Below are 24764 nucleotides of genomic sequence, written 5' to 3'. Positions count from 1 at the left end.
GAAGTTCTGGACCCAACGCAGTGGCCTTTGAAGCTGGAGGAAGGGGTGGGCCACGACGGAGGAATGCAGTCTTCCTGGAGCTGGGAAGGGCAATGTTTCCATAGTGGCTGCACCAGTTTGCATTCCCACCGGCAGTGAATGAGGGTTCCTTTTTCTCTACACCTTCTCCTACACTTGTTATTACCTGTCTTGTTGATGACAGCCATTCTAAAAGGTGTGAGGTGGTATCTCATTGTGGTTTTGATTTGCATTTCCCTAATCACTAGTAAAGTTGAATATCTTTTCGTATATCTGTTGGCCATTTGTTTGTCTTCTTGGAAGAAGTGTCTATCCAGGTCCTTTGCTCATTTGTTAATTGAGTTGTTTGTTTTTTGCTGTTGTTGTTGAGTTAAATGAGTACTTTATATATTTTGGATATTAGCCCCTAATTATTATAGGTAAAAAGTTAAGAATTGAGCTACCGTATGATTCAGTAATCCCTCTTCTGAGTATCTACTCAAAAAATGTCAAAACAGCCTGGCCAGTGTGGCTCAGTGGTTGAGTGTCGACCTATGAAACAGGAGGTCACAGTTCAATTCTCGGTCAGGGTACATGCCAGGGTTTCGGGCTTGATCCCCAGTGTGGGGCATTCAGGAGGCAGCCAATCAATGGTTCTCTGTCATCATTGATGTTTCTCTCTTTCTCTCCCTCTCCCTTCCTCTCTGAAATCAATAAAAATATGTTTTAAAAATGTGAAAACGCTTTTTTGTAAAGATATATGAACCCCTATATTCATTGCAGCATTATTCATAGTGGCCAAGAGATGGAAATAACCTAAATGTCCATTGACCAATGATAGGTAAAGAAGATGTGGTGCGTTGAAATACTGCTCAGCCATAGAAAGGATGAAATATTGCCATTTGTGGCAACATGGATGAATCTTGAACGTATCATGCTAAGTGAAATAAGTCAGATGGGAAAGGACAAAAACAATATAGTTTCATTCATATGTGGGATATCAGAAAGCAACAAACGAACCAAACTAAACCAACTCATAGACTCAGATAGCAGTGTGGTACTCACCAGAGGGGGTGGGGGGATGAAGAGGGTAAAGGGGTCAGATACATGGTGATGGAAGGAGACTAGACTATGGGTGGTGAGCATGCAATACAATATTCAGATGATGTGTTATAGATTTGTACACCCAAAACTTGTATAATCTTATTAACCAATGTTACTCTAATACATTTAATTTTTTTTAAAAAAAAGAGCAATAAGTCAATAGATGCAGGAAAATGTTCAGCTCTTCTTTTGTTGTTGTTGTTGTTGTTGTTGTTGTTGTTGTTTTGTTAATCCTCTCCCAAGGATATATTTTTTCCATTGATTTTTTTTTAGAGAGTGTGGAAGGGAGAGAGGGAGGGAAAGAGAGAGAAACATCGATGTGGGAGAAACACATCAACTGGCTGCCTCCTGCACGCCCCCCAACCGGAGTTGGGTATCAAACCTGCAACCCAGGCACATGCCCTTGACCAGGAATTAAACCTGAGACCCTTCAGTGCCCGGGCCAACACTCTAACCACTGGGAAACACCAGCTAGGGCTGTTCAGCTCTTCTTGAGGGACTGGATGGGGGAGTGTGTATGTGTATTGTGTGTGTGTGTATGTGTGTGCATGTGCATGCATGTGTATGGGTGTGTATGTCTGTGTTTCTGTGTGTTTCTGTGTGTGTGTGTGAGAGAGAGAGCGAGAGAGAGAGAGAGAGAGAGAGAGAGAGAGAGAGAGAGCACGCGTGCACGTGTGCACAAGAACACTCCAGGCAAGGCCACTGGGGGGGCAGGCTGACCCCCTGCAGCAGAAACGTCCAGTGAGGACCCTTCCTCTTCCTGCCATGGGAGCCCTGCTCCGGAAGATTCCATCATCTGAGGACACAGGTTGGAAATTAGTGTGTGGTCCTCCTCTCATCCTCCAGGGCCCACCCAGGTGCTGGTCTCCATCAGTGTGGCTGTTAGGAGCTCATCTTTCCTGCAAAAGAGGAAGAAACGGCCCCCTGCATTGTCTTGAGCATATAAGTAGCGTCTCCCCTGTTTTTGAGGCTGAGGCCCTGCTGATCAGAGGGCGCTGGAGGATCCGTGATACAGAGAGAGGGCAGCTAAGGCAGAGACGGTGCGTGCAGACGTGCTCCTGCTGGTGCCTGTGCCCAGAGCCAGGAGACAGCAGGTACAGCGGAGGGGCCTACGGAGGAACCGGATCAGCGGCTTCTCAGAAATTGATCCCAGAATGGGCAGAGAACAAGTGGGCCGTAAGCCTGGGACTGGTGTGGTCTGTGTCCACCCCACAGCCTGACATGCGGGCCCTGCTGCCTCGGCCACAGGTTCCCCTGGGCCTGCTGCCGGGCAGGGCGAGGGCCGTCTTCTTCACGCAGACCCTCTTCGGGACGCACCCTCACAGACACCCCGAAACAGTCTTCTGCCAGCCCCTGGGCTTCCGTCAGCTCAGTCAGGCTGACAAGTAAGTTAGCCCAGCCTGTGGCAGGAGAAGACTTGCCGATGCCTCGCTGAGAACTGAGCCCTCCACTTCAAACGATCTTCTGAGTTAAGTTCTGGCTGTGTGCGTGTCAAGCCTTGCCTTCCTCGTCTACCCACACTTAGTTCAGGTGCCAGGCGCTGGAGGGCACCTTCGTGAGGTGGTGTGGCCTCTGTCCCCGCCCCTTTCCCAGGAGCACAGCACGGGGCTGGCAGGCCCACTGCTTCAAGCTCATCCTTGTTCCCAGGGCTGCTGAGGACAACTGAGCTCCTCCCAGAAGTGACTGTTGACCTCACAAATTTGTCCCAAGAGACTGCAGGTGCCCATGGCGCTGGACACGGGCAGCAGAGCAAAGACAAGGGGCTCAGCTGGTTGCCAGTAACATAGCAGGGTTCCGTTTTTGTTTTTGGCAAATACTGCAAAGCTCGGTGACTGTAGGAACACAGCCCTGGGCTTTCCAGGGCTTAGGAGCAGGTTCTCACACGTGCTGGATGTGTGTTGCTTGCCTTTCGGGGGACATCTGTCTGGGGAGCCGATCCAGTGGAGTCTGACCATGAGTATAGGAGACAGTTCAGAATGCGAGCTCCATCACTGCTCAGAGAGACAAGGTCCTGGAAACAACCGGTGCTCACCGGCCGCGAGTGCCCAGCAGGTGTGGCCTCGTGCACACAAACGAACATGCCCCCAGGGGCATGTGACATTGGAGTCATTTGGGGTTGTCTCAAGTTGGGGTGCTACTGGCATCTAGAGGGTGGAGGCCAGGACTGCTGCTGACCTTCCCGCCATGCCCGGGCGGCCCCACCACGAACTCCTCACCCCATGTCCGCAGTGCCGAGGTTGAAACACTCCAAGCTGCAGTCTTGCCAGCTGTTGGAAAGAACAGTGACTCTAACATAGACCTGGCAGATGTCTGAAATGCAGCATCTGACGAGAAGCTGCAGTTGTGGGTGAACGTGTGGGGTCTGGGCCTGTCTCTGTAGCACGTGTAACAGTCACTGCACCTCCCTCCACCCCTCCACCCCTCCACCCCCACCCCCTCACCCCCTCACCCTTCCGTGCTGGCACGGCAGGAACCTGTGAGGGCTGTCCACACCGGCACTGACATAGAGGACTCCCTCAGAGAAGAAGACAGAGAGGCAGGCAGGGGTGTCATCTTCTTTCTTCTTTTTACTTTAAACATCTTTCTTTACTTGCGACGCGTGCCCACTATTTGGCCTGCTCATGGGGAGAGAGGCCGGCGTCTCCCTGGGAGGAGCCGGAGCTGAGCTTCTGCTCTGAAGGCGGCGGCTGCCTCTAGACATCCAAGGAGACAGATTTAGCGCGTGTTTCAAAAGGCATTTCCAGCCTTTAATTCCGAGATGCCATTCTCGGCCGCCCGGCCCCTGCCGGGTGCCAGCCTCCCGGCTCCCCAGTTCCTTTCTGGGCTCACAATACCTGCTCTTGGATGAATCACAAATCTAGGACAACCAGCTGGAAGTGGGACAGGCAACCCGCTCTTGATCAACATCAGGGAAGGAAGAACCAGAAAGTCAGAGGGAGGAGGCGGGTGGCCACCCGGGAAGCAGGTGGTGGTGCCCGACTCCCAGCAGGGACCTCAGGCAGGAGAGCACAGGAGCCCCCAGGGTGGCGGGACAGGCCCTGTAGCCTGGATGCTCGGCCAGGCTGAGAAACACGCTGAGCCCTGGTTCCCATAAATCCGGCTTTTATGCGGCGATGAATGAGCTGAACAATGGATCTGTCTCAGGCCGCAGAGAGCAGGCCCCGCCTGGGTCTCCCTCCCACCGTAGGAGCCTCAACAGGGTGGGCCCTGTGGTCTCGGGGCCTGTAAGCCTCATGCAGACAGACGCCTGCTTGGGAGTCAGCGAGGACAGTCCTGGTCACCGGGGGTCTGTGGTGGCCCGGCCTCCTCCCCAGCCACAGGAGGAAGTGCTTTGGCGGGGCCAGCTGCCTGCTGGCCCCTTCGTCCCATTGTGGTGGGCATGGATTGGCCCTTGGCCTTGGGTGGTATCTCCCAACTTTCCCCAGGATGGGAACCCCTCCACTGACCCCTCCCACACGGCGCCAGCCTCTTCACAAACTCTCCTCCCTGCTGGAGCCCACCCTGCAGACGTCTCACAAGCTGCATCTGCTCCACCAGCCACCACCACTGCCTCACTCTGCTGTGGCCCTCAGCCCTCCCACACCCCTGAGTGGACACAGTGTGCTGGCTGCAGGTGGAGCCAGTCAGCCACTTCTCCTGGGCAGCACGCCCTGCAACACACACCATGGTCCAAAGGGCACAGATACCCTCCCCCAGATAAGTGTCCCTGTAAAGTTCATGTTCTCCAGACTGTCATCAACGTGGCCCCAGCCCTCCCCCAGGTGAGGACGGCAGCGGGACCTTAGCACCCACTGCCCTCACTCAGCTCAGGGCCTCACTGGTTTATTTGCACCAAGCACCCACAGGGAGAAATGCTGCCAGCCTAATCCCCAGCTCCCAGCCTCACCCCTCAAGCAGCCGCTCTCACTTCTACAGCTGGTCTGCTCCTACACATTTCCAAAGAATAGGTTTATACTCTGTGATGGTTAATTGTATGTGTCACCTTGGCCAGGCCATGATAACCAGTTGTTTGGTGAAACACCAGTCTAGATGTCACTGTGAAGGTATTTTTTTAGATGAATGTAGATGGCCTAGCATTATGTGGGTGGGCCTTGTCTAATCAGTTGAAGTCTTTAAGAGAAAAGACTGAGGTTTCCCAAAGAAGAAAGAATTCTGCCTCCAGGCTGTCTTTGGACTCAAGACGGTACCATCAGCTCTACCCTAGGTTGACATCAACCTGCTCTTTAGATTTTGGATTTGCCAACCTCCCCAATCCCATGAACCAATTTCTTAAAATCAATCTCTCCTCTCTCTCTCTCTCTCTCTCTCTCTCTCTCTCTCTCTCTCTCTCTCTCTGTACACACACATCCTATTGGTTCTGTTTCTCTGGAGAACCTTGACTAATATACACTTTGTGATGAGCAGCCTCTGAAGTGGCCCCTGGGGCCATCCTGCCCTATCCACCGCCCCCCCCCCCGCACACACTTTCCCCAACTTCACACACAGTCTCCCAAGCCTGCCTCAGACCACCGTCTTCCCCACCCACCCTGCCAACCCCCTCTCCTGGCCATCCTTCAGTGTATCTGCTCCAAGTCAGCCCGAGACTGAATTCCCAGGAAAGACCTTTTCCCTCCAGCCTTGCAGAGACCAGACCCCATGCCCCAGCCACTGCTGCAGAAGAGAGGGGTCCAACAGGGCCGCTCAGAGACCAGGCAGGCCACCCACACTGGGAGCCTGGGAGAGCAGGATGGCCGCGCAGAGGGGCCTGTGGAGAAGCTTGCCCACACAGAGCTTCCAAATGCAATGAAAACACACGCCTTTGAGGACTAAACATCCCACATGGACCCACCCTGAGGGCTGCTGGTGAGCCTCTGCTCTGGCTTTGCTGCCTGGAGAGAGAGATACCGGGAGCTGGGCAGGGGCATCGGAGCTGGGCAGGGGCATTGGAGCTGGGCAGGGGCATCGGAGCTGGGCAGGGGCATCAGAGCTGAGCAGGGGCATCTGGCTGGGCAGGAGGAGAGCACTTCCCATCTGACCCAGGACCTTGCTGGCCCCTCTCCTCCGGGGTGAGGAGGGCCTGACGCAGGCTGCCTCCTCTGTGGTCTGGAACCCATGGTTGGACAAATTAAACTTGAGTAACTGTCCAGTATGGTTGGACAAATTAAACTTGAGTAACTGTCCAGTAGCTGCTGTCCTTTTCCGGCTGCAGTCCATCTCAGCTGAACCGGGACCTGATCAGAAATCCCCACAAGTCAGATGAAGAAAGGGGAGATTTTTAAGAAGCATCATATGGGCTGCAGACACGTTGGCTGTGAAACCTGTACTGTACTGTACCTTCGCTGTCTGGGCTTGGACCATCTATTCTTTCCACACTCCACTTTGGAGCCCAGCTTCAGGGATTCTGGGGGAATGGCTCCCCCTGGAGCCCACTCCTGGGACGCACAGTCCCTGCTTTCAGGTTTGGGTTTCAAAGCCTGGATCTGAAGGATCTGAGGTCCAGATTCCTATGGCGTGGGTCCCAGCCCTTTAGAGGTGTCATACCTGCATCTGATGCGGCAGTGGTTCCTAGCAACGCTCACCCTGAGTGGGCCTCTCCAAGGCAACGTGGTTTTCATCCAAAAACTCTTCAAGTTCATTAGATTTCATGACATTTAATTAAATCCTTATCTTAAAATGACAAGTACTGTCGGAAGTTGTGGCTTTGGGAAAAAAAAAATAGGTGACTGTGAGAGGCGTCCCCTCACCTGGTGGGAGCACGGGGGCAGACCTGGGTGGGTCCCAGGCTTTGTGGAGGGAGCAGAGGACCCTGCCCGGAGGCCCAGGGACAGCTGAGTGGGCGGCCTGAGGACTCGGCTCTCACACTAACTGGGTGAATCCGGTGAAGCCCTGACCTGACCCTTAGGTTCAGTCCATCTGGTTCTCAGTGACCTCAACAAGAGGCCGTGCTGGGTGCTCCTGAACCAGGCAGCAGGGGGCGCCCCAGACCACCTAATGCAGTGGTTCTCAACCTTCTGGCCCTTTCAATACGGTTCCTCATGTTGTGACCCAACCATAACATTATTTTTGTTGCTACTTCATAACTGTAATGTTGCTACTGTTATGAATCATCATGTAAATATCTGATATGCAGGATGGTCTTAGGCGACCCCTGTGAAAGGGTCGTTCGACCGCCAAAGGGGTCGCGGCCCACAGGTTGAGAACTGCTGACCTAATGGGAGCATTGCAGCGCTGACTGAGGAGGACAGGCCCCAGGCCTCCCTGGTGTAGGTGAAGCAGCAGAGAAGGGAAGGGTCCCCCAGGCAGTTGCCCTGGCTGGATTCCTTCCTGCACCGCTGCTGGGCTCTGCAGCCGGCCCTTCTGTCGGTCGGCCCAGTGAACTTGGGAGGGAAGCAGACAGGGTGGCCTTTGTCCTCTCCGTCCACCAGGACCAGAGCGTCTTCTCACCCAGGCAGGTGGGACCTTCGGAGGCCTCTGGTGCGTCCTGTGCAGGTGGGGGCAGGGGCTGGGGGAGCAGGGGAACTGACCCCCCCCACCCCCCCCCCGCCAGGCAGTGGTAGTCACCCAGGCTTCAGAGCAGAGTCACCTGGAGATTTTATAAACACTAACCTGGGCCCTGCGCAGACAGTTACAGTCAAATCCCACCTTAGGAGACTGGGGGCTGGAAACCCCACTGCCTAAAAGATCGGCAGGTGGTCCCGAATGGGTAGCCCGGGTTGAGAACCTCTGCTTTGAAAGCCCGGCCCTGGACCTGCTCAGCACCCTGGTAACCAGATAGAAACGCAGAGTCCCAGGCCCACCACTGAGCTCTTGAATCAGGGCTCTGAGAGATGGGGGCCCAGCGCTCTGCATTCTAAGGTGTCCCCTACGCGATTCTGACCCTGCCCAGGTTGAGAACCTGCCCAGGCCTCGTTATCCTGGCTGCTCTGGGGCCAGCAGCAGAGGCATCTCCTGGGCTGGGATCCTGTTAGGAATGCAGAGTCCAACTTGCTGAATCAGAACCAGCATTTTAACAGGACCCCTGGGCAACCTGTGGCTCTAAGTTCCCCATTGAACAAGAACAATACAAGGCTGGTGTGTGAGCCCAGCAGGGGACGTTGGGGAGTGGCTGCTGAGTGAGGGGGCAAAGGAGTTGTCCTCCGGGGCGGGCGAAAAAGCAGGCCTCCAGGTGGGTCCTCCAGATGAGGTTCTCCAGGGGGGGCCCTCCAGGTAAGACCCTCCAGGTAAGACCCTCCAGGCCAGTTCTGCAGGTGGGGCAAGGGAAGGTCTGCAGTCGGGCCAGTAAGGGAGAGTGGCTTGATGGGCTCAGGAAGAGAGAAAAGGAGGCGTGGGGTCGGGGGGGGGAGCATGAGTGGCAGTGGCTGTGGAAGACCTAGGAGGTCACCCCAGGATGGAAGGTCAGAATGCTAAGGGAGCTGTTGGTGGTGGTTTTGTAAAAGTGTTTTTCCCTACATAAAAGTAATAAATTAAGGATAATATATATACCCAGAAAGAGGAAACAACAGGTATACCCCTAGCTCTACCCTCCCACACACCATCATTGCTCATTGCTCATTTTCTAGGTATAGTTTTTCACTGAATAGTTGTAAAGATGCAGTACATGTAATTTTATTTTCATTTTTCACTTGAATGGGGACATGTGGGCAGACTCTGATGAAGCTGGGGACCTGAACCCTCTAAATTCTGCTGAACCTCCTTTGTCCAGAGAAGCCATCCTTCCTTCCCATCTGGGGGCCAGTCCCCCCTCAACTGAAGAACCTGCATAGTCTCCCCTGAAGTACTTGTCTTGCAAGGGGCTGCTGGCTCCCCTCCGGCCAAGTCCACCGTGTCTCTGCTTGTAGATCTAAGACCAGATCCTGAGGGTTAGATGTGACCTAGAAGATGAGGGACCCAGGAGTCACCACATGTGACCATTTATGTCAACAGAAACCCAGGGAACAGATATGGGGGCCGGGATGGAGGTGATATAAGACTGCATTGACCCGAGGCCTGGCTTGGGTCCACTCGGCAGAGATTCTGGATTTCCTGGCGATGGGGAGTGGCTCGTTGACAAGGGGGCCGATGCAGAAGGAGGCTGAGAGGCCAGACTGTTTGTCCCTGGAAAGGGCAGGTGCCCAAAGGCTTGGGGAGCCCAGGTGTGTGCTGGACGGATCTATCACCCAGGACCTGCTTGCCACCCTTCCCCACCTCCCCCAGCGACATGCGGTGCTCTGTGGCTGTGAGGAACATGTGGGCGAGGAAGCCCTCTGTGGTGACTCGCACTGATGCTGGGGACTGCTGCCCTGGACATGCTCCTGGACTCAGTGGGCGATGGGACCCCTCGGGCAGGGCCAGGGGGCGTGGCTACCATCGTGGGTTTAATCAGGGCAGCCTGACCCACAGAGACCCTGGAACAGCTCCCTTCCCAACACAGATTCAATCACTGTGCTTACATAAGCAGGAGGCGCTGGTCTGCAGATGCAAAGTTGGGCTAGTCACCCCCACTTCCTGCCTGCGACTCGGCTCAGCCTGTTCTGCGGTGGGGGCCCCTGATCCAGGGCTCTCTGGGGGTCCCATCCTGCCTCCCGGTCTCCAGGGCAGCTCTGTGATTACCCTGCTCCTGTGAGGGGGGGATGTCAGCCCCAATGTCAAACTCAGAACATCTTTCTCTCTTGGCGCAGAGGGAGTGCCAGTGTTGAATTCATTCTAAAACCCTCCAAAGGGGCCTGTCCAAGCATGTTTTTCTCCCAATTTCATCTTTGGATGAGATTGCAAAAGTGCCCCCGTGGGATTCCACTGCCAGCAGGGCCACCGGCGCCCTCAGTCTCTGGCAGGAGATGAAATACACTCAGTTTGACGGTTCCCGTAGGTGACGTCTCCGTCCTTGTCCGGCCTTTTATAAAGAGGAGCCTGTGTGCTGGTGGCTGACGCCCATCGGGCTGTGGACTGAGGCTGAGGCACAGGAGCGGCCAGGTAACCTCGGACAGGCAGTTGATTGGGGGGGAGGGAAGGGTGCAGTTTCTTAAATTGTTAAAATTAAGGCCAATGAAACATGGGTTAGCCTCAGAATAATGGCTGGAAGCCACGGAAACTGAAATTGCTGTGAAAACACTGGGAACTTGTCTTTCCACTGGAGCTTCTTCCAGGAGCTGCCACTTTGGGGGTGGCGGGAAGAGCTGGGGCCCCCGGGGGTGGGTGGCCCCACCTTTCTGGTTCCTCCTGCTGCAGGTGGACCTGACCCAGTCCTTCGGTCGCGGGGGGATGTGCCTGGGGAAGATGAAGACCTGCCTGCTGCCCGGGGTGGCCCTCTGCCTCTTGCTGGTGCCTCTGGTGGGTGAGTGGCTGCTTTGTTCCTCTTCGTGCCCCTCGGGGCAGCTGGTGCTCGGCAGGGCCCTGCTCTGAGGCTCTCCTGGCTGACCGCTCTCCTCCTTCTTTGCAGGGGCCAAGCCTGTGCAGGATGAGGGAGGTATTGCATCTGCCTCCGGTTTCTTTTCTCCTGTTGGTGGGGGGCGGGGGCAGAAGAAGGGTTGGGTGGGCACTGCTTCTTCTTCCGAGAAGATGAAGGGGAGCCCTGAGTCAGCTAGAGGTAAAGCCCTGTTTCCAGAGGGACTGGAGCCCCTTCCCCAGACTGTGCCCTCCAGGCCTCTGGGGACACACCAGGCAGGAGGGAGCCAGACTCTGCATGGTGTTCAACCCTCCAAGCCCCTGAGGACGCACATTTCACCCTCAGTACAGTAGCATACAGACTCTGGGGGTGGGGGTGGGGGTGGGGTGTGGGTTCCTTTGATATCCCACCAGGAGTCCCCCACGACCCCACCACAGTGACCCCTCCCTGTTCAGTATGTCCAGGACAGGGGCTAGACTTCCCCCTTCCCCTACCCTCCTCTGTCCTCCTCACCAGGAGTCAGGGCAGGGCTAGCTCATCCCCCACCGCTCCTTGGATGACCAGGCTCCAGGGAGCTTCCAGGAGGCCCCGGGATGACCCAGGCTGTGCTCCCAGCTGGGAGGGTCCCTTCCCTGCACTGGCCCTGCTGGGCACCTCCACCTGCCTGAGGCCCCCCGGGGGGCAACCTGGGCAGGACCAGGGGCACAGCCCCTGAGCCAGGCTGTCATGTGTCTTTCAGACCCATATGCCGAGCTGCCGGCCATGCCCTACTGGCCCTTCTCCACCTCTGACTTCTGGAACTACGTGCAGTTCTTCCAGACGCTGGGGGCCTACCCCCAGATCGAGGACATGGCCCGCACTTTCTTCGCTCACTTCCCCCTGGGAACCACCCTGGGCTTCCACGTCCCCTATCAGGAGGACTGAGGGGTCCCCAGCCTGGTGCCCTGGCCTCATCAATAAACTCCTGACTTAAAATGCACAACACATGCTGTGGCTTTTTTTCAAGACACAGCTGCACTCGGGACCCGTTTGCCTTCTCACCCCACCAGAAACCGATCTAACAAGCTGCAACTAGCTTTTCCATTGAAATAAATAGTAGAAAGGACTATCTATTGAACTGTAGATACTAGTATTTGGACCAGCATCTAACTACAGAAATTGTTACACCTGATCAGAAACGCAGGGCTTTGTGAAACGTGTGTGTTATGTGTTACGTTTGGGTGGGATGGGGGATGGAACGTGATTTCATGCTCCGAGAGGCGTGACAGGTGGTCTTTTAAGATCACTGCTGCAGCTGCTGCTCGGAGCCTCACGCAAGTTATCTCAAGAAGCAGGGAGATTATTGTGCTGGTTCTCACAGCCACAAAGGGCGGGGGTGGGAGGGGACTCTCCCAGGACCCAGGCATATGCGGTGAGAGACCTGGAAAGGGGGAGGTGGCATTGGGGCCCAGAGTGCAGGCCTGGTGCCTCCTGTGGCCACCCCACTGGCTCCATACCTCCACGAGGCTTCCTGCCCTCTCACCTTCACCAGTGGCTTCTCTCCCCGTGGCCCAGGTTAAATTCTCAAGAGGAAGACTCTGTTGGCCGAGCTGATCCTGTTGGGCAAAGCTGATACATTCTTTGTCTCTCTTTTTCTCCCTTTAGCTAGTTTGAATTTGGTTTCTGTAAATTCACTGCAATTTTTTTTTTTAAGTCCTGATTCCTACAATAGCTGGACATGAGGATTGGTCTTAAATTCCTACTGGGGACAACTGGGCCTCAACCAAACATATCAGAAAAAAGACACCCTGACAGGAGTATCTCCATACCAATGACTTGCCTGTCAATTCGTGTGTGTGTGTGTGTGTGTGTGTGTGTGTGTGTGTGAACATTTACGTTCCACCCAAATTCTTGTATCCCCAGTTAGGACAAGCATTATGGAATGGAGTCCCCAGCTGCCTCTCCATAGGATGCCCTAAAGGCTGGGTGCCTTTCTAGGCAGATTCCATGGCTCCCTGGCCAGACCTATGTCCCCTCTGGGGTGTCAGCAGCATCCCAGTTGCCCAGGAACACACAGCTGGGCTGCATTTATGGGTCGTGAAAAGCCTAGCAGACCTTCCTTCTTTTCACAGAGGAAGAAACCTCTACCCCCAGGTCACCCTCAGCAGATCCCTACCTCCCCCCACCCCCACCCCCACCCCAGCCCATAAATAGCAGGCTGCCTACCTCACAGCCCCCTGGGATACCTCACTCTGGTGTTTAGGACTCAGGTTTGGCTGTGATTCCCTCTCACCCAGGTTCAGTTCCCTTCTATGCAACCCTCTCTCGGTTTCCCCTTTCAGTCAGATCCAACTCCTGCTCCATGTCCTCAGCCCCCTTCACCCCTCAACCCACACACAAAAAGCATTAGCCACTGCCATCATCACTGGTACCTGATGGCCATGGGGACCACAATCCATGGTGATGGTTACCTGAGCTGCTTCTATGGTTAAGCTATTGTGACTGATGCTGCTGTGAATATGGGTGTGCAAATTATCTCAGAACTCTGCTTTCAATACTTTTGAGCCTATACCCAGAAGTGGAATTGCAGGATCTCATGGTAACTCTGTGTTTAATTTCGGAGGAGAACCGCCATACTGTTTTCCACCTCTGCTGCACCATGTAGGTTCCCACCAACAGTGCTCAGAGCTCCAGTTTCCCCACATCCTCCTGACTCTGTTATTTTCTGGGGTTTTGATAGCAGCCATACTGATGGCTGAGGAGGTATCACTGTGGTTTGATTTGCATTCCTGGTGATCAGTGCTGTTGAGCATCTTTTCATGGGCTTTTGGCCATTCTTGTACCTTCTTTGGAGAAAGGTCTATTCAGGTCCTTTACCCGTTGTCGAAGGGGGTTATTTGTTGTTGTTGTTGAATTTCAGTCCTCTGTACATCTGGATATTAATTCTAATATCAGGTATATGATTGGCAAATCTTTTCTCCCATTCTGGGCTGCCTTTTGACTCTATTGACCATCCACATTCTTTAATGAGTACTTCTTGGGCACTCTCTGTGCCAGACCCTTTGGGCTGACCACCTGGATGCCACTGAGCAGCTCCCCTTGTGCCCTGACAGGCAGGCGGGAAAGCCCACCCACTTCAGCCGGGACTCGGGGCCAAGCCTGTGGGTCCATAGGGAAACATAGAGTCGGGGGTCCTCCGACATCTAGAAACACCAGATAAAGAGGAGAGAAAGGGAAGGGGAATACCATAGAGTCGGCGATCCTACGGCGTCTAGACGTGCCGCGGCAGGATGCGTACCGGAAGAGGCGGGCAGATGGCCGGAAGTGGGCCAGGGACACCCGGAACGCCTTGGGGGAGATGAAGCCGGCGGTGGACGAGATGTTCCCCGAGGGCGCCGGGCCCTACGTGGACCTGGATGAGGTGAGGCGGGTGGCTGCGGGCCGGGCGGAGCGGGGCGAGAGAAGGCGACGGTCCAGTGAGAGGTGAGGACCGTGCGTGTGTGGGGGCCGGCGTCCCGGGACCCGACAGTGCCCTCCATGCCGAGGACCGCCGGTGCCTGCGGCCTGATGTCGGATCGCCCTGAGTGACTGCGGAGGCCGCACGCCCGGGGCCGCGGGGAACGCGAGGGGCGTCGGGGTAACGGAGGACGGTAGCGTCTCGTCTGCGGGACTGCGGGACGAGAGACCGGAGCGAGGCCGGTGCCGCACGGGAGCTGGGGGAGGGCCGTTTGGCGTTCAGTGACTGCACTTTGATGGGACGGTCTGCGGCGTGAGCCTCTCCTGCGATTACTAGTATCCGGGGGTGCGAAGCGGCCCTTGCGCGCGCGTCACCCCATCGCGGGATCAGTCTGCTGCCCCGCGCAGCTCCCGGGCCCGGCCCGCCGCCCGAGGTCAGAGCCGCGTGTTCTGAAAGTGCAGGGGGACGCGCGCCCGCAGGTCGTGGTAGTAGAGCGCCGGTTGCAGAGACTGGTGGGGTGGAAAGTTGGAGGTACCCCGACCGCAGCGCCCTCTGCCCTCTGGGCGGCCCAGTGAAGGCTTAGGAGAGCCGACCGCAGCCAAACACTGGCCCGCGCTGGCGTCGGCCAAGTGGAGGAGGGTTCAGAAAGGAGGCCTGGCTGGAGGGGTCCGGAAGGGTCCCAGTGTAGTTTAGCACCTTCGGGTGCCTGAGAGAGCTGGGCGCGAAGGGAGCTGGGGAAGGTGCCTGGCTGGTCATGAGGCGCGGGTAGCCCTGCTGGGTGGGTTCCCTGCACCCACTCAGGGCACTTCCACCAGCGTGGGCTGCTCAGGCCTGTGTTCAAGTCACTGCCCTGGGCAGCCTGGAACCACCGGGGGTATTGATAGGCTCCCATCCCCAGAGTTTAGGGAACAGGAGGCTTGAAGGGGGTCTGAGTGAAGGTCATACCTATAGATGGAGGTAGGGACAAGCCCCACACAGTACATTAGGGGGAGAGTTCACATGGCTTGTGGTGATGGGGAAGGGAGGAGGTGGAGAATCCTGGAAATGTCTCCCTGCTACGGAGAGCAGGGTGCGGGGACACATGAGAGGCTTTGCCTACTGGGAGCCAGGAAAGGTGCAGCAGAAGCCCTGGGAATGTTGGGAATCCAGGCGCAGCAGGGACTGGGGGCCAAGGTACAGAGTGCTGCCTCGGAGCTCTCTCCAGCCCTCACCCTGCGAAGCTGAAGGAGACTGCTGATCCTGCGCTCATCAGGTTGCCCAGCTCTGGTTGTGGCTTGGTTTTACTGCCACCAGAGTTCTGGCACGCGAGGCTCTGAACCCCGGTTAGCAGGTCGGTTCCCGGGGAAGATGGTTTAGTTCTCCGAAGGAGCAGGGAGCAGTCCAGAGCAGAGCAGGGCTCACACTCAGTGTTGTGGGTTTGTGGCCTCTGTGGCAACGCCCAGTAGGATTTCAGAATCCCTGCTGGAGGTTTCGGGAGAAGTGGTGCTCAGGGCAATGGCAGGGCTCTCTGAAGGGCAAGGAGGGCTTTAGGAATGTAGGACCCGAAAGACCAAAACCATTCACACCTCCATCCACATCCACTCCTTCACCTGGACCAAAATTTGGACTCGGACCTGGGCACTTCTCTGTCCCTCGCCTTCCTCCTGTGTGGAGTGGCGCGGGCCCTGTGAGGCTGTTCTCTCTGGAAATGCTGCTGGCACACCTGACCTCTCCCTTCTGCAGGCCGGAGGCAGCACCGGGCTTCTGATGGACTTGGCAGCCAATGAAAAGGCAGTTCACTCGGACTTCTTTAATGGTAAGGTGCAGGGTTGGGTGCCAGTTTTAATCAGGACGTTTCTTCTGCAAGCTGTGCAGTGGAGCGACTTGGTGACACAAGTGATTTAGATCATGGAACAGTAAAACCCAGATCCTGTGCCATTCTCATAACACAGCACAGTTTATATAAAATAACAGTGTGGCTGTTACCACTGGCAGCCAGCCCTGTTTCTCAGAAGAGGAAAAAAATAGCATAAAATTGCTCCCAGTCTTACATTCCAGGCATTGAGTTTGAGCCGTAGACACGCTTTTGGACACACGACGGCAGCTGGGTTTGGACAGTGACCTGAGTTGCAAGGCACGAGGACCTGTCTGGCTTCCTCATCCCGCTGTCTCTGGGTGGCTGGTTTTCTCGCCTTTCTGTTTGCCACTGGTCCCATCCCTGCGCTGCCTTCACAGAGAAGCAGCCACTCTCCAGCCTCACCCACCCCACCCCCAAGAACAGAGGCATTGGTATTTAGACCTTCGTTGCCAAGTACACGAATATGTGTGCAGCTTTAACAAAACACAGTGAAGACTTTATATGAGATCTTCATGCACGTTAGAGGAGCTGTTTTTCTTGATCTCACCGAGTGTTCCTAAGACCTTGTTCCTAAGATTATGTTAACTCTTACTGAGGGTTCAAGTCGTCAGTAGAAACAGATAGTTTCCTTAGGGGGGTTGAATGGTGTTTTCTCCCTTTGTCATCCTTTATCCCAAGGTGCCTGCCACTACAAAGAACTTTTGTCACTCGTTAGTGGCAGCTACGATGTTATCTTGTCCGTCACATTGGTTTTCAGCGTATCTAAGACCCTCGAAAGCCTGAGTCCAGGCGATTTTCTTGGCTCCTTTTCAGCCAGTCGTTGCCTAAAAGGAGAACTAGTCTGCCTAGGTAGGTACAGACTTCCCAGGGAGCCTGGCTGTTCCCCTGAAGCAACGTCCTGGCTGCCACCAACTCCTGTCAGAACTGGGGGAAGTGACACTTGAGCCAAACCTTGAGAACAGAATAGCATTTGTCTCAATTCTCTAAGCAAGGGGGTGTGGGAAACAAATTGTGAAAGGGGCGAGGCCTTTCCTGAGCAGCCTGTGCAAAAATGCCAGCTCACATAGCACGGCTTCGGAGGCCCCTTACCCTGGCCCCGCAGAAGTGTGACCTCTAACTTCTAACACCACACATTCTGATGACCTCCTTCAAAGCCTGACACATCCTCCACCAGCCCATAGCTTTAAACACAATGATGTTCCAGTGTTCATGTGATTTCCAAACATAGCTCCTATGAGAAAGCATCTGTGAGAGGGGCCCAGCGAGCATTTATCAATGGCAATTTAGGGCCCTTACCTCCTTGAGTCAGGCCAGAGTAGAACACAGAAGAGCTGGTGCCCACGTCAGAGGCCCACCGACTGTTCACAGGTGCACACTGCCTGTCAGCTTGTGAGCACCCGTGTTCAGAAGCCATCACTGTAAGAGGGCCATGCGGGCTTTAGATGGGGTCTCCGAGTCCTTTCTGCTCATTGACTGGGGTTCCTATGGCCTGTGTCCCACAGGCAGTAGGGTTCTAACCATGGCCGAGGCTCATCCTCTTCACTCACTGTTTCACAAAACAGAGCAGCACCAGACAGGGCGCAGGTAGGGACAGTTCCATGGCAAGAGCCCCGACAAAGGTGGACAGCATTGTTTCTAGGAGCTGACACCTGAGCAGAGGTTTGGAGGGTGTGAGGGTTAGGTAGGGTTGAGAACGCGAGTGCTCACAGCTACAGGACCGCTGGCCAGGCCAGGCAGTGAGAGAATGCAGGCGTTGGTGGGACTGACTGTCATTGTGGCTGGAGAGGCATGAACGCAGGGTGAGGGGATGCCAGCCAGGCTGCTGTCTCCTGGCACCCCCGCCCACCCTCTCTAGCTCGTCACCACTGCATCTTCTCAGTGCATAGGCCACATGAATGGGCTTTGTACAAATTTTTCCCGTTGCAAAAGGATACATGTCCGTGTTAGGAAATTTAGAAGAAAATATATATAAAAGTAAATGAAAGGGGAAAACGATCGTGACTTTGTCCACCCATCGCAGTAAGTAGAGTGCTGTGAAAGGGTGGCGTTTCTGCCTGTAGGAACAGGGCTTAGACTGTTTCTCGAGCTTGTCTGTCGGTCTGACTCCTTTAAAGAGAGTCATTCTCACATGGCTCAGGCCTTCCACCACCTCCCCCCCACCCCATTTTCCTTCTCATGGAGAGTGGTGAGGGGCTTGTGCCCTTCAGCTGCCTGGCCTTACCTCCATGTCACCAGAGTGGGGCTTTGGCCAAGGTGCTCACAAATGGGTGCTGACATGTCCTGGTGCTCAGTCATGGCTGGGAGATGTCACCATGTGGTCGGGAACACGCCCTGATGCATTTCTTCAGCTTGTCATCTGAGTAGAAACACGACAGGTTGTGTTCTAGACAGCACTGCCCTTGGGCTGCATCTGAGCCTGGTGGGTAGAATCGAGTCTGTCCTAGGAGAAGAAGCCCTTTCTGTAATGACCACATAACTCATTGTGAAGTCATCTTTCAGTCGTTTACCCTGTGTGCCCAACTGATGCGTGATTCTGTTCGTCTCTGTAGATTTTGAAGATCTCTTTGATGATGATGACATCCAGTGAGGCGCTGTCCCATGCTGCGTGTGGTCAAGCCTTTGCTGCGTGAGCATGTGTTGGAGCCCTCAGGACAGTCCCATGGTTCTGCAGAACAGGGGGGAACACCTGAAATGAGCAGATGGTTAACTGAGAAAGGACGGTTTCAGCCATCTGGGTGAGGTCATTCCATCTCTGAATGTGACCAACTGTTGTCCTTCAATTAAAAAAGCGATGTCATCACTACATGGTGATTTTCATTCTCGCATTTCTGAGTGAATGTTGCAGTCCCTAAAGCTCCCTTTGTGCATGTGCGTGCATGTGTGTGTTGGCGTGCTGAGAGGAACGCGGTGGTGGCACAGAAATCAGTGCACTGCTTCCTGTGTGCAGTGCTGAGTAATTTGGATGGTTCGCGAAGGGGGAGTTGGTGTGAGACCCGTCAGCAATTTAGGGCATGCAGGGGTCCTGGTTGCACTGTGGGGGCAGGCTCTGATCCCCTCCCTGCTGCACAGTCCCCCACCGGCGCCGGACTTCGTGTTTTCCCACCTTCACATTAGAGCAGCTGCTGTCCCCAAACCTGAGGTCCGAAAAATCAGGACAACTAGCTAATGACAGAAGGAAACACTTTCTACATGAGAAATGTGTGCATTGGTCCATTACTAAGGAGAATGTAACATCTAAGGGGATTAAGTTTTTTAAAGTTTCTTACTGGTCCAGCTCAGCAATTCATAATGACTGTAAAAATTAAGATTACTATTTCAAATCAATCTCAAAGTAAAGATATTTCCTCGCTAGGAAATGCCCCTGCCACAGGACTTAGTAGTCCCCAGAGTTAAGCAGAGCCACTTAGTAGGTGAGCCAGATACACCAACCTCTTCCATGAGAACTTGCTGGCCGGCATCGCCCTGATGGCCTCTTGATGAGAGACGTTCTCACTGGAGACCAGGGGAGGTTTTGCACAGGGAGTGTTACCTCAGCCTCATTTGTGAGTGCCGAGTGGGCTTCAGTCTGTCACTGTGACAGTGCACCTGTCCTGAGAGGGCGTAGCAGCCCCAAGCCCCGAGAATAGTTGTCCAGTGTCCCTGGAGAAGTGCGGACTGTTGTGTCTGAAAACCCTTCACCTGAAGCTCACTTAGCCCTGGGTCGCAATGGAGACTGCTGCTCTGTGTTGGGTCTCACCGTTCAGACCTCAGGGTAGTGTGCAGCCTGGTTTCAGAGAGCAGCGATTCTCAGCCGTGTTCTTGAGGTTACTTCATGAGCAGTTTTACAGTTTCCTAACTGGGCTCCCAAAACAGGCCTAGGAGATTCAGTAGGAGAGCAAGTAGGTATTCGGGTAAATTCTTTAGTGACCAATGATTACCCTATGGCAGCAATTTTCCACCTTTTTCATCTCATGGCACATAAACTAATGACAAACTCTGTTGCACATCAAAAATGTTCTTTGCTGATCTGACAATAAAATAGGTATAACTGTTCATTCACACTGGATGGCTATTGATTGTTGTGTTCACTGTTGTCTTTTTTTTTTTTAACTTGGAAAGTAAAAGAGGTCAGTGCCCTGACTAAACAGTCAGGTATTGCATGTTGTAAAATTTTTGCGGCACACTGGTTGAAAATTGCTGCTCTACGGTCATCGTTGGGAAATTTACAAGAGTCTGAGGGTCTTGCACTGCACTGTGGATACAGCTCAGACCTGCCAGTGGCCCCCCATTTGTCCCTGTGGGGTTCTGGGGATCAACTCCCTTCCTGCTTGGGCCTCAGTTTCCTCATTGGTAAGTGAAGCTCTTGGTCCGGGAGGTCCCTTCTAGTTCCCAGGTCTCTGGTCTACGGCAGGAAGGGGTGATCAAGGCCCTGTGTTTCCTATCCCAGACTCTGAGCACTCATCATTCTCACATCAGCCCCACTTGACCTCCTACAGTCTGCCTGGGATCACAGCATTGTGCAAATATGCCCCTCTGCTGGGGCTGCCACACACACACGTGACGCCTGCCACCACCCCAAGGACAGGGAGCCTGACTGGTCCTTGATGTGCTGCCTGATCGGGGACAGAGGTGCCAGACCCTGGTCCTTGGTGAAAAGCTGCATTCCCTGTCCCTGGAGATCATAGTGCCAGGAGACAAATGGCAGACTTGGAAGGAACACAGGACACCTGGCTCACAGACAAAGGGCTGGGGTGTTCATAGTTACCAATGTGAAGAACTTAGAATGGCATGAACCAAGTGACATGTGAGAAATGAATGGGCACAGGACACTGAAAAGACAGTTTACAGAGAACCAACCCCAAAGGCCAGTAACTACAGGGTGGGGTGTAGGTTTACACTTGTGAGTACAAAAAACAGAGTTTATTCTTATGTTATTATTTATTTCCACGTGAACAACTGTAGACCTACTTTGCCCAATCCTTACATATGGCATGTACACGTATATGTACCATTCCACTCGCCTTCTCCTAGATCCCACCTTAGCCCACGGACTGTGATGATACATGTGTGTATGTGATCACGTGTGTGAATTGTTTCACAAAAGTTTGGGCTCATAGTCCCATGGGCAGGATGGTAAATGAATAGCCTGTGCAATCGCAGTGTGAAAGTTGTGAGCAGGGGGCAGGGACAGGCCCCACCCAGAGGATGCCCTTGGAGGTGAGCTCCAGATGGCAGGAGGAGGAGAGGGAGAATTAAGAGAGAGAGAGAAGCCCAACTGTGTGCAATGTTCAGGAGCAGGGGCAGGTGGCCAGTGGGGTGGCTGTGAGGGTGGGTGAGGGGGTCCCCAGCAATGGTGAGGGGTGCTGGGGTGGAGGGATGGCCTTTCTTCCTGTCTTCTGGGTCTGCCCAAGTTTGCAGCTGAAGCAGAGAAGGAAGGCCTACCTTCCAAGGTCAAGGGCCACTAACTCACAGAGCTCCAAAGCAGGGACTGATTTCACAGCCGAGTCCCCGAGCTTGGAGAGATTGTCAGCCAGGGTCTGGCAGACCCACAGATTGGGGTGCTGGTTTCCCTGAAGAAGGTGAGCTAGGCTCTTTCAGAGATGGTGCCTCTCTTCAGCTGGAATCAGCCCCGCAGGGCAGTGATTTCTGTGCAGCTAGAATTCACCTGCGCTGTGGCACTAGAGATGGATTTGCACAATTTGAGAGTCATTTGTGAGTCGATAGATGGAAGCACCCTACAGGAAGAGATCTGTGTGGGGACCCAGGGTGATTTGTTCCCACCACTGTCCTTGGATGGTGGAGTTGGTTTTGTTTTGTTTGTTTGTTCTCTTTTTCCTTTTGAATCAACTTTAAACATTATTTTGCTGAGACTTAATTTATCCTGTCACTTGGAAAGCTCACTCCATCCCCAACTGTGCCCAGTGCAATTAAGTCAGTGTTGAAATAACCTGCTGGAACTTTTGCTGAAACAGGAGAACCACTGAGCCTGCCATGATAACAACATTTAGAGAGTGAGCTGTATTTTTTCCTTAACATCTTGCTGACGATTGTAATAATCCCCAAAGATCCGCTCTCTGAAGGCCAGCTTTGAGTCCAGCGCTGTGTCCTCAGCACGTTCCGGGGGTGGGGGTGGGTGGATAGTGCACTCAGTTTGCAGATGAACCAACGACCTCACCGAGGACCGGGCAGAGCAGGACACTCGGGCCCAGGCCATGGTTCCACCCTCCAAGATGTGAGACCTGAAGGAAGTTACATAACTTCCCTGCCTCTGTTTTCTATCTACACAAATGAAGGTTACACTTAGCTCAAGAAAATAAAAATTTCTGGTCAGCAAAAACTGTCATGGAGCCCTGGCCAGTTTGGCTTAATAGTTAGATCATTGGCCCATGGACTGAAGGGTCGTGAGGTCAATTCTGGATCAAGGGCATGTACCTCAGTTGCAGACTCAATCCCCGGCCCAGTAGGGTGCTAGTGGGAGGCAACTAGTCAATGTGTCTCTCTTGAATAGATGTTTCTCTCCCTCTCCCCTCTCCTTTCTTCCTCCCTTCCACTCTCTCTAAAGATCCATGGAAAAGTATCCTTGGGTGAGAATTAAATAAATAAATAAAAAGCTACTGTGGAGGAGTCGTCTAGCCGTGGACTGAGGAGAAGGACAGTACCCATGGGTGCATCTTGCCCTGTGTACTGAGGGAGAGTAGCCCGACGAGTCCAGGTCCTCTCCCACTTGTATGACGTCCCAGTGCAGACAAAGCTCACCCTGGGGATGCAGGTCAGAGAGTGGTGGCCTTGAATTAGTGGAGGTGGCAGGGGAGGAATTCACTGGAAATGTGGGGGGATTACATGGTTGTATTTAACTGTCAACACTCATCAAACCAAATGCTTGAGATCTGGGCATTTGCATACGTGCACATTGTACATCAATAATTTTTTTAAAAGAAAAGCTTATCAGTCAGCTCTGGCTGTCATCATTAAATGCCACAGACAGGGCGGCCTAAACAATGGAAATTTATCTCTTCAATGTTCTGGGGGCTGAAAGTCCAAGATCAAGGTCCTGGCAGGGTTGGTTTCTGGTAAGAACTTTCTTCTTGGCTTACAGATGGCCACCTTTGTCCTGTGTCCTCTCATAGCCTTTTCTCTGTGCAGGTGGGCTCCTGGTCTCTCTTCCTCTTTTTTTTTTTTTTAAATATATTTTATTGATTTTTCACAGAGAGGAAGGGAGAGGGATAGAGAGTTAGAAACATCGATGAGAGAGAAACATCGACCAGCTGCCTCCTGCACATCTCCTACTGGGGATGTGCCCACAACCAAGGTACATGCCCTTGACTGGAATCGAACCTGGGACCCTTCAGTCCGCAGGCCGACGCTCTATCCACTGAGCCAAACCAGTTAGGGCCTCTCTTCCTCTTATAAGGTCACCAGCCCCATTGGATGAGGAGCCTACCTGAATGACATCATTTAGCTGTAATTCCCTCTTAAAGGCCCCTTCTCTGAAACACAGTCCCATTGGGGGTTGGGGTTTCAACATATGAATTTGGGGGGAACATGATTCCATAACAAAAAGACTTTTATTTTTTTAATTAATTAATTAAATCTATTTTTATTGATTTCGTGGAGAAAGTTGGGGATTTTAGGAAAAATAAAACAAATAGGTTTATAATTTTGCCCTGCTCTAGGTAGGTGTCCATAGTCAGAACCTAAAGGAGAAAAGACACTACTCCTGCTTTGTTCACAAGGCAGAAAACAAGAATTTTCAAGAGGTTATTTCCTGCCCAATTGGCATGGCTCAGTAGTTGAGCATCGACCTATGAACCAGAAGATTACAGTTTGATTCCGGGTCAGGACACATGCCCGGGGGTTGGGGTGGGGGAGTGGGGAGGGGGTGGAGGGGGAGGGAGGGGCATGCAGGAGACAGACAATCAATGATTATCTTTCATCTTGATATTTCTATGTTTTTATCTCTCCCTTCCTCTCCCTGGCTCTCTGAAATCAATAAATATATATGTATTTAAAAAGAGGTTATTTCCTTATCACTAACTTTATTGAGATGCAGTTTACATGCAGTAAAATGCACCCATTTTAAGTGTCAGGCAGTGTTTTGGCAAATGTTGGCATCCATCTAACTTCCGGGACATGGAAGACACAGGGCATTTCCATCACTCCAAACCCAAGTGTTCTCTCTTTTGTAGTAAGAAACCTCTCCATCTGGCCCTGGTCAGGTGGCTCAGTTGGTTGGAGTGTCAACCTGTACAACAAAAGGTGGTGGTTTTGATCCCTGGTCAGAGAGTGTGCAGAAGGCAACTAATCAATATTTTTCTCTCTGTCTATCCCTGAAAAATCAATTTAAAAAATATCCTCAGGTGAGGATTTAAAAAACAAACTGGTAATGGTAAACTATACCTTCTTCTACAAAAAAAAAACCCAAAACGTGGATGCTGCCATCCTCTTGCTCAGTCAGAATCGTGACCATCCTTGTCTAGTTGGGAGAAGGCACCCCACAGAAGGAGGGACAATTAGAGGTCTCCCCCCAGTTTTTGAAAGCTGACCAGAAGAGCAACTCACAACCCCTGGAAGAGGTGAACTGGGAGATGTGAAGTATGGACGGTGTTGGCAGCTTTCTCCGCTGTATAGACAAAGACCATCTGGAGGGAGAGATCAGCCTGAGCCCACAACACGTCCAACAAATGACCAAGCCCCCACAAGGGTATCGCCACCAGAAGTGACTTCTCCGAGGAGCTTCCAGGCATCCCACTTAGAGCGGAATCTGCCTTTCCCACGTAATACAGACGTTCTAGCTCATAATCGAGACGGCATTGCTTTCACCTGCAGCAGGATCTTTGGGTTTGGTGAGACACGGATGGCCAATAAGAAATCTGAATGGATGATCGAATGTTTGATCTTGGTTGTGGTCATACTGCCCAACTATATTCATTTGACAAAGCTCATAAAACTTTACATTTATAAATAAACTAGAGGCCTGTTGCATGAAGAGATTCGTGCAATAGGCCTTCCCTTCCCTTGGCTGCTGGCACCAGTTTTCCTCTGGCACCCGGGACCCAGGCCTTCGCTCTGGC

General features: G+C 53.3%; 2 protein-coding genes and 1 long non-coding RNA gene across 4 annotated transcripts; 2 read left to right on the top strand and 1 right to left on the bottom strand.

Annotated features, from left to right (window-relative positions):
• Positions 1 to 8669: 8669 nt before the first annotated feature.
• LOC111823186 lies at positions 8670 to 13799 on the bottom strand. Its single transcript, XR_002826189.1, has 2 exons — positions 13667 to 13799; positions 8670 to 10552 (listed from the first exon to the last, which is right to left on the bottom strand). It is a non-coding gene; the product is annotated as an uncharacterized LOC111823186 (long non-coding RNA).
• Positions 10301 to 11684, top strand: OTOS (otospiralin). Its single transcript, XM_023743878.1, has 2 exons — positions 10301 to 10390; positions 11181 to 11684. The coding sequence occupies exons 1-2, from the start codon at positions 10318 to 10320 to the stop codon at positions 11363 to 11365; spliced, it is 258 nt and encodes an 85-aa protein (XP_023599646.1). The 5' UTR covers positions 10301 to 10317; the 3' UTR covers positions 11366 to 11684.
• Positions 13707 to 18517, top strand: COPS9 (COP9 signalosome subunit 9). 2 transcript variants are annotated; one of them, XM_014466977.2, is made up of 4 exons: positions 13707 to 13841; positions 15600 to 15672; positions 16393 to 16563; positions 18264 to 18517. In XM_014466977.2, exons 1-4 carry the CDS (start codon positions 13779 to 13781, stop codon positions 18299 to 18301), a joined length of 345 nt encoding a protein of 114 aa, XP_014322463.1. In that variant the 5' UTR covers positions 13707 to 13778; the 3' UTR covers positions 18302 to 18517. The 2 variants fall into 2 exon arrangements, with proteins under 2 accessions (XP_014322463.1, XP_006083052.1); XM_006082990.3 differs by lacking the exon at positions 16393 to 16563.
• The last annotated feature ends 6247 nt before the right edge of the window (positions 18518 to 24764 follow it).

Source organism: Myotis lucifugus, unplaced genomic scaffold (genome assembly GCF_000147115.1).
Source record: "Myotis lucifugus unplaced genomic scaffold, Myoluc2.0 scaffold_5, whole genome shotgun sequence".
In the NCBI taxonomy this organism is placed as follows: domain Eukaryota; kingdom Metazoa; phylum Chordata; class Mammalia; order Chiroptera; family Vespertilionidae; genus Myotis; species Myotis lucifugus.
Note: the sequence above shows the minus strand (reverse complement) of the source record. Positions and strands in the feature narration are given on the sequence as shown.

Coding starts and splice junctions, on each gene's coding strand:
- OTOS (XM_023743878.1), top strand. CDS start 10,318: ATGTGCCTGGGGAAGATGAAGACCTGCCTGCTGCCCGGGGTGGCCCTC. Junction 10,391..11,180: donor CTTGCTGGTGCCTCTGGTGG/GTGAGTGGCTGC, acceptor TGTGTCTTTCAG/ACCCATATGCCGAGCTGCCG.
- COPS9 (XM_014466977.2), top strand. CDS start 13,779: ATGAAGCCGGCGGTGGACGAGATGTTCCCCGAGGGCGCCGGGCCCTAC. Junction 15,673..16,392: donor TCACTCGGACTTCTTTAATG/GTAAGGTGCAGG, acceptor CTTTATCCCAAG/GTGCCTGCCACTACAAAGAA. Junction 16,564..18,263: donor AGGAGAACTAGTCTGCCTAG/GTAGGTACAGAC, acceptor TCGTCTCTGTAG/ATTTTGAAGATCTCTTTGAT.